At 41.4% G+C, this 8,775-nt stretch overlaps 1 protein-coding gene across 4 annotated transcripts; it reads right to left on the reverse strand.

Moving 5' to 3' along the window:
- Nucleotides 1-333: 333 nt before the first annotated feature.
- LOC115102932 (GATA-binding factor 6-B-like) lies at nt 334-8,171 on the reverse strand. 4 transcript variants are annotated; one of them, XM_065005670.1, is made up of 8 exons: nt 7,870-8,171; nt 7,447-7,507; nt 5,630-6,577; nt 4,206-4,372; nt 3,406-3,531; nt 3,033-3,120; nt 2,835-2,923; nt 334-946 (listed from the first exon to the last, which is right to left on the reverse strand). In XM_065005670.1, the coding sequence occupies exons 3-8, from the start codon at nt 6,519-6,521 to the stop codon at nt 785-787; spliced, it is 1,524 nt and encodes a 507-aa protein (XP_064861742.1). In that variant the 5' UTR covers nt 6,522-6,577; nt 7,447-7,507; nt 7,870-8,171; the 3' UTR covers nt 334-784. The 4 variants fall into 4 exon arrangements, with proteins under 4 accessions (XP_064861742.1, XP_029479245.2, XP_064861744.1 ...); XM_029623385.2 differs by having other exon boundaries at nt 7,443-7,507; nt 7,870-8,170; XM_065005672.1 differs by lacking the exons at nt 7,447-7,507; nt 7,870-8,171 and adding an exon at nt 7,318-7,423.
- Between the last annotated feature and the right edge of the window lie 604 nt (nt 8,172-8,775).

The raw sequence follows: 8,775 nt of genomic DNA on the forward strand, positions 1-8,775 counted from the left end.
TTTTTTTGTTGTTTCAGTTCTACTCTATGTCCATATCTTTATTTAACAATCATAGTCATATTTTCAACAATGGAAGATTAATAAATACTTTCTCTTGATTCAGGAAGGTTGTCTTGGTAACTTGATAGCTTGATTCCAGTTGCAAAAAAATGATAATCAAAATGTCCTCTGTATGCATGGTTGCGCTTTTCTTAAGCACTAATATCCAATTAAACACCTTTGTCTTGAGTGGGGGAATCCATAACATTATGTACAGGTTTCTTCATTTCAGACATTTTATCCACCTCCATAGCTGAACGAGAGAAAGAGAGAGAGAGAGGAGAGAGACGAGAGAGAGACGAGAGGAGAGAGACGAGAGAAGAGAAGAGAGAGAGAGAGGGAGAGAGAGAAGAGAGGGAAGAGAGAGAGAGAGAGAGAGAGAGAGAGAGAGAGAGAGAGAGAGAGAGAGAGAGAACAGCAGGTCGGTCCGGAACACATCCGAACTGCAGAGTGTCAAGAATGCATCAACAGGCCTCCTCTCACATATTTCCCTTTCTGTTAAAGGCACTAAGGTTTTCTCATATAATTCTGGAAATCAATCCCAAATATTCCACAGACGTTTCAAACTTGCATGAGCGTGGAGGGAGGGGGGGGGGGGGGGGCTGTCTCTGTCCAACTGTTGTTAGCTGGGAAGTAGGAAACAGACCCAGAACCATCGACGCACAGAATATTTCCACCACACAGCAGCAGGACATCCAGAGAGAGAGAGAGGATAGTGTGGTGGGTTCCATCCCCAGCTCGTGACTCAGGCAAGAGCCATGGGGCACCAGGACTCTCCCCTGACGGAGCCGGCTATGTCTGGAGACTGGGTGAGGCCCACGCTGGTGTAGAGACTATCCTGGCCTGGGTACTTCACGACATCAGAGCCTGAGCCATCCGCTGGTCCACTCAGGACAGAGGACTGGACCTGGAATAGGACAGAGAAATGTTAGTCACAGATTCAAAAGAAATGACTGGGTCTTTCCATAAAATAAGTGCCTTTTTGCATCCCTTTGATATTTTTACTAGAAATTGTGAACCAATATTGAATTTTAAAAGCCTGGTATATTACATGAAGTGCCCTTAAATATAGACCACATGTATAATTCAATAAATTACATGAACCCTGTTATGTGAACTGAACACTCGTTTTTAATATGGTGAAGCTATTCTTAAAACATTTAAATAAGAAACATTGAACATCTAATAGTCAATAGCGTAAAAGCCAGTGAGCTGGTTTGACTATTTTTGGCAATTTTGTGTTTTGTGGTAGAAAACTGATCAGTTGAAGCATAACACATCCACCTTCTTAACCATAGATAGACAAGCTAGAAATGTTTTAACACATTTTGTTTACTTTTTTAAAGCTTGAAATCAATTGCTGCTCCCTGTTGCACACAACAAGCTTCCATTCCTCCTGTCACAAGGGGATTTAAGGCTGATTTAAGATGAAATCGTCAACCATGTTATGTCAACCATGTTATGTCAATCCTGTTACTTTATTTGCCACTTAATGGGCACTCACCATAGTATGTTTTTGTATAAAATCTTGAGATGGGAAAATGTATTTTTTATGAAGTTGAAAATGTGCTCTTAAAGACAGAATGTGAAAATAAGGCGAAATCAAACTTTTTGGGGCCAAATTACATTTCTTAAAAGGCACGGAATCGGTGGAACGACCCTACTATTCTCCATTGGTTTTCTATAGTCACAGCCAGTGCTTCCAGAAGCCTATCAATGATAAATCTTCATTTGTAACTGCTAAAATGGATATACACTGAGTGTACAAAACATTAAGAACACCTTCCTGATCTTGAGTTTTGCCCTCAGAGCAGTCTCAATGAGTGGTGGATCACTCTTCATACACACGGGAAACTGTTGCGTGTGGAAAAACAAGCAAAGTTGCAGTTCGTGAAACAAACCGGTGCGCCCGGCACCTACTACCATACCCCATTCAAAGGCACTTACATCTTTTGCCCATTTACCCTCTGAATGGCACACATACACAACCCATGTCTCAGTTGTCTCAAGGCTTAAAAATCCTTCTTTAGAGAACAAGTGACATCAGCGTTCGCCTGGTGAGTCTGTCATGCAAAGAACAGGTGTTCATAATGTTTTGTACACTCAGTGTATAGGCCTATATGCAGTGAATCTCCACATTATTATAGCAAACCGGCCCATTTATCAAATGATAGGAACAGACAAATGTCATGAATAAAATGTACTTTAAATAGCCCTGTAATATTGTTTCATTTGGAACAAATCAGAGACTATGTTTTAGGACAAAATTCCGAAGAGCATCATCTCTGAGAAATGCAGACCACTTCCCAGAACCCATTACAGACAGCCTTTAAATACCCCTGAAGACACCAGATACAGTAGGCTACATCCCACATACCGTATGACTCAATACTTATGAATCCAGTATTATCAGGCCAATATTATTGCTATCACGAACATATAAGATGAAAGTGTATTATTAGCCTGCCTGCTCCTACATTTGTCAACAGTATTCATTCAAAAGAATACCAATTAGTGCAATAAATAAAACGATAATATATATTAAGTAAAAGTGGGTCTATCCTACCAAAACCGTGTACTTATATTTAACGCTAACTGAAATGTGTGGGAAGAATTCAGCCGTGCATAATTTGTTACACAAGACATATCCGAGGAGGGGACAACAGTCGAATCTCAATTGCAAACGACCTTGAGTCCGTTTTTATAACACACGCGGCCTATCCCGCACCTGAATATTCGTTTTGTTTTTGAATACGCTATATCAAAATATGGATAGTTCGTATTAACCCTGGCACCTGCGTGTTGGGAGAGCTGTTCTTCGAGCAGTCTTCAGAGTTGGAAGAAGACGTCGACGTCGGAGTCATGGCGACTGAATTACTATTTCCTGTGGTAAAATGATTTAAAAAGTATATATATATAAAGAGAACCATACAAGTGAAGCATTTCAATTATACAACAGAGAGAGAGAGAGAGAGCGAGAGGGATCTGCTTACCAGAGGATCCCTTGGTTTTGTTCAAAGTTTTCGGTTTTCTTTTCCTCGTCTGAATTCCCTCTTTCTTCATTGCGAGCGGCCGAGGTACCTGCAAAAATAACGACTACATTAGTCTGTCATGTTTTTTGGTTACACGTACAATGAATGAAAACATGTACATTGTCCTTTAAATATAAACTTTATTATTAATACGAATAATAATTGATTAGACACACTGAATACACTGATCCCGTATAACATTGTTCGCCATAGTCATTGAAACAATTACGCACGGTAATTAGGCACGTGTCAGTTACAATATTCTCTGCATTTGACGAACATGAAGTTAATAAAAAGGGGTAACTTGTGACATAATGTAAAGATTGTGTCTTACTCCATGTAATTTTGTGTAGAGCCCACATGCGTTGCAGACCGGTTCACCTTCTGCGTTTCTGCGCCACAAGGTGGTTGTGCTCGTCTGACAGTTGGCGCAGGAGAGGCCGATTCGCCGGGATGATGACTGGGAAAATGCAATATATAAACAACGATAAACACACTGGAACGTAAAGATATGAAGCTACGATTAAGCAAAGGTGAGCGCGTGCTGTAAACATGAAATTGAGAGATGTCTGAGCCCGCGGCTACCTGACTAATGGAATCTTTGGCTGTGATCCAAGCACTTTAATTCATCATTGGTTATGAAGGGCATGGATTCTCCTCTCTTATGACCTATGACTCTCTTTCTGTTATCTGCACTAATTTCCGAACAATAATATTGGTCATATTCATGTCATCCATTTAACTGGCAGTTACGTTCAGCTTATTACCATGAATTTCATTGTCAGTGAGTTCGTGGAAAAAGGGCATCAGTCGTTTGTTAGTGTGCGTAATAACTGCGTAATGGCGCCAGGAGAATGTGTGTCTGAAAAGGTTTTTTTTCCGTCACGTAGCCTCTACACTTGTTGACCCTGACTAAATTACCGATATGACAGCCAGAATGACCTTGTTAATATATGAACGCTGGCTAAATTGAGGGTGCAATAAAATGGTCTACCGTTTAAGCGAATTTTTTGTCCCCCCAAAAAATCACCATAAGGAGTATAGAGATCTGAGGTGATAACCTTAAGCCATTGCTTTAAATAAATAGACAGGAAATTGAGTGGTTAAGTAGTCCCCTGAGCGTGTTCAGCTTACCATCCGCTTCTGTGGTTTAATTAATGGCCGACTGAGTCCATTCATTTTGCTGTACAGGCCGCAGGCGTTGCAGAGAAAGTGGCCCGTGCCATCGCGTCTCCAGAGCGGCGTTGAGATGGAGCCGCAGTTGACGCATTCCCTGCTCTCTCCCAGGTCGTCGAGAATATCTGCGGGAAACAGATAGGCAATACACCAATCACTTACATGACACTTCAGAGAGGTACTTGGGCATTAAAACAGCCATGATTTTTCCTAGGCTTAATTGAGCACCTGCCTTGAAATATGTTATCGTACATTGTACATTTTAAAGTTTTTTGAAAATGATTATTCATCATTATTTTCAAAATGAGGTATATTCTAGGCATATGTGATAGCAAATTAAGATTATACATTCAATACACAAGGAGATTGCACTTTTAACTGTACTTTAGCTATTTTATCTATGTCTAATGCATTAAGTTACTTTAAACCATACTGGTTTTATATGTGCAGTCAGAGGGTGTAATCAACAATGTATTTATTTGAGTTACACCAATAAAAATATCAAAATATGATAGGTTTAGAAGTCGTTATAAAACATTTGATATCAGGGATAGGCCTAAACTTTAATTCACGCAACAAATGCATTGATAATAGCCTATGTAACTAATATATAGCCTTCACTCTTAGAAAAAAGGTTTCGGGTAGAACCAAAAAGTGTTATATTGCTTGCTTCATTTATGGCACCCCTAAAGGTTCTATATATAACCATTTTGTAGGGTTCTTTGATCAGAACCCCATCAGAACCCCAGGGGTTTTTCACTGAACCAAAATTGGGGTTCTACCAACCTTTGGGGTTGCCATATGTGAAGCAAGTATAGAACCCTTTTTGATTTTATCCAGAACCTTTTTTCTAAGAGTGTAGGGCTCCCGAGTGGCGCAGCGGTCTAAGGCACTACATTTCAGTATAAGAGGCGACACTACAGACACCGTGGTTTGAATCCAGGCTGTATCACAACCGGCCTTCATTGTGAGTCCCATAGGGCGGCGCACAATTGGCCTAGCGTCTTCCGGGTTTGTCCGGCGTAGGCAGTCATTGTAAATACGAATTTGTTCTCAACTGACTTACCTAGTTAAATAAATAAAAAATATAGCCTAATTAACTTGCTATTCTAAAATGGAACATATTTACCATGTCTTACCATTACTATAAAACATGTATTTTAACTCCGATAATTTCCTTAACCAAATTGAATTAGAATGTATTGGGGCCCATTAGACCTAAACACTTGTAATCGTAAATGATCATCACATTGTTTCACCCATGCCCTTGTTGCTTATGCGTTAAACAGCTATTCGATAGATGGAGAACTAAAGTTCTCACATAATGGAAGTCCACATCATTAATCAGCTTTCTATGACACTTTTGGGAATAGTAAGCCTACCTCCATTGGGTCCTCGAATCGTCAAGGGCGCACCTCTGCTTTGCAAAGTGTGCAACATGGTGTTATCGAATGGTCCTCCAGGCCAAGGCGAGGACAACTGGGATAGCTGCGGTCCAACATACGGGGAGTAGGGACTGGCGTAGGATCCACCGAGGGGCCGCGGGAGACCGTACTGGTCTCGACTGCCCACATTCAGCGGGTTACTGTAGCCGTTATCCCTGGACGCTACGTTGTTCATTGGCGGGCTTGGAGGGTAATGGAAACGGTTGGAGGTATGAGGACTCCCGGTGCTGTAGGAGGGACTCTCCGGAGTAGACTGCGACCAGACTGAATGGCTAGGCTGTGCCGACCCGCTGGCTTGCAAATAAGGGAGGCTGGATATCATGGGTCCCACCCGGGAGCTCGGTACATACACTGGAGAGTTGGGGTTGGAGTGCATATAGCCCCCAGAGGGCGAGTCGTACCCCGCCTGGCTCTGGTGGGCCGCCGCGATGGCTAGTGTTTGATACATGTCGCTGGGGTCGACGATAAGGCCCCCCTTGTGGTGCGGGTGCGCTCCACTAGAGATGATTAGTTTGTTGCCCTGGTCTAAATCCGTGAACAGCGTGATGTCCTCTGTGGTGGGCAGGGCAGTGTTGTTGTTGTGGTGTCCGTGTCCGAAGTGAACGTAGGAGTGTAGAGATGGTCTACCTGGCCCCTCGTCGCGCCGGTGTCCCACTAAGTCAAGTTGATCGGTTGTCGGCGGTGACCTGAGTCCCTCCGAGTCGTGCGCGTGGCCGTGACTGTCCCTCCTGTCCTGACCGCCGTGTAAGTAGCTCTGTTCAGCCGGTGACCCTGGGCTGCTGGACACTTCTTGCTTGACCATGGACCAGCTGTTTTCGCCCAGGTCCATCCAGGATCACTTTCCATACACCGTAGGGCTAGAAAATCGTGAGGGTGTTGTCTGCCCTGGGAATGAGAGAAAATATGTTATTGTCAAGATCAAGTAGGCTAAAAGGGTATATCATATTGTGAATTGTTAACTTAAAACAGGTCCTTGGGCGTCAAGTAACTATTTCTGGTATCATAAAGGATCTATGAGATGAGGTAATCAAAATCTTATTACAATCTCAAATATTCTTCCCAAATATTTGGTCCAAAGAGTTACATTTGAATTACCTTTCAAGCGATACTATTAATTTGCAAGAAACATGTAATCCCCCATGATAACAATATCATACCAATTCCATAGCTTACCCTCTGGGAAACGGCGTAATACAAACCCAACATAGCCCTTGATGTGGGGCTTGGTTTCATTTTGAAACGTATTCGCGTAATTTTGATTACATGACACAAAATGATAGGCGAAAGGCTAGGTTACTTAGCACACAATACTCGATCCTCACTATTAAAACTGTATGATGGTTATAGACTAATAGTTACGATATGTTTGGCAATACCACCTAAGGTATTAATCCATTAGAAATGTAAGCACACCGCGCGCTCTGACCGGAGGAGTTGAATCCATCCGTGTCAAAACCTTGTCCTCCCCTCTCGAGATAGCCTCTTCATAATTACAAAAAAAAAAAACACACACCGTTACAGATAGGAACAAAATGCAATATATCTTTGGAGCAAAGTGATAACCGCTTGATAAGAAGCATAACAGATAAGACCCAAGAGGCAGGGTAATTGTGACAAACCAATACCCCAAATGATTTAGGTTCTGCGCAACTGGCACCCAGGAGCACGATCACTGAAACCAGATGTTTTACCAAGACTGGACGGAAACATAGAAGACAAAAGAGGAGAGGAAGGATTATTCACCACACACCTACTCGTTCTGTGCCATCGGTCGCTCGTTGAAGTTTCCTATAGTGTCTGGGTCGTAGCTGGTCTCTGGGAAGATAGGAATGAAAGCGTTAGCCTACTGCGCGCCTGACGAGGTTTTTAGAGAGGAGGCGCTTCTCGAGGCTGCAGTTGGAATCTGAGGGCGTTCTCTGATTGGATTTCAGTTTAACAAACATATCAACTGGTTGAGGGTGCTAGCCTTTGAGAGACTTGATCATATCTAAAAAATTACCCAAACTGTACATGCAATCAATCTAACATTTCACGGTAGGCTATTGACTTTTTGTTGTTGAAATAAAATCGAAATTCATATATCAGAGAAAATACATATACAGAGAAAAGCTTGTTTTGGCATCGCACATTGGTTTACTCACAAAATAGTTCAGATATTCAAAGAAATATGATATTACCTGAGTTTTTTTTAGAGCAAAAAGGGGGATTTTTCATAATTGACATCAAGCCTGGTTTAAACGGATATTGCGTACAAATTAGTTAGGTGTACAAACCACGACTACCATGATGAACATTAACCTATCAGAGGCTCACAAATTATAGTAGGCTTATCATTATAGACATTTGACAAATTAAGTAGTCCCTAGGCTAACATTCTTCAGAATGTGTTCACAAGTTCTGGCAAGCAATACATTGTAATAATGTAAGATGTTACAGAACTATCGACAAAACTGTTGGCATCGAATATAGAGTTTAAAAAATATTATTCAATTGAAAAACTTTTCAATTTACAGAGTGAAATATTTAATAGCCTATCAATTGCACCATACTTAAAATAACTAACATTGAATGATAAAATCATTATAATTAGAAAGTAAAGGCCCTAAAATACAAACCTCGCTGAGAACAGCTATTTTAAAATCGCCTCTTTTTGTTTATTTATTTGTTTATTCTCAATTTCGGCGTTATGTTATGGCAGACCATTCACAGTTAGTTTATTTAAGTGAGCCCTTAAATTGATTAAATGGGGTCAGCCTCGGAAGCACAAACTCGCAGCACGTATCTGTTGTTGCAGAGAGGATTTACATTGAACTGGCGATGATTACTTCAGTTGGAATATACATTGGCTCAGTGAAATTATCAAAAGTGACGAGTTGTCAATTAAACCATTCATTTACTACCAGTCTTCTGCACTCCTTCCAGACGTTAACAAATAATCCCGTCGTTAGTCAACCTGGGAAGAATTCAACTGGTATTTCTTTCTATTTACATTTTGTCTGGATAACACTGTTAGGCGATACGCGTTTCAGGGTAAATTATAGGTCACCATTTCGTTGCACTGAAAGAGAGAGGAGAGACACGAG

Source organism: Oncorhynchus nerka, linkage group LG20 (assembly GCF_034236695.1).
Source record: "Oncorhynchus nerka isolate Pitt River linkage group LG20, Oner_Uvic_2.0, whole genome shotgun sequence".
In the NCBI taxonomy this organism is placed as follows: Eukaryota; Metazoa; Chordata; class Actinopteri; order Salmoniformes; family Salmonidae; genus Oncorhynchus; species Oncorhynchus nerka.

Excerpts from the sequence above, each read along its gene's own strand:
- LOC115102932 (XM_065005670.1), bottom strand. The coding sequence starts at position 6,521 with ATGGACCTGGGCGAAAACAGCTGGTCCATGGTCAAGCAAGAAGTGTCC. Across the intron at positions 2,924-3,032 it reads CAAAACCAAGGGATCCTCTG|GAAATAGTAATTCAGTCGCC; the intron begins GTAAGCAGATCC and ends ATTTTACCACAG. Across the intron at positions 947-2,834 it reads ACAGCTCTCCCAACACGCAG|GTCCAGTCCTCTGTCCTGAG; the intron begins GTGCCAGGGTTA and ends GTCCTATTCCAG.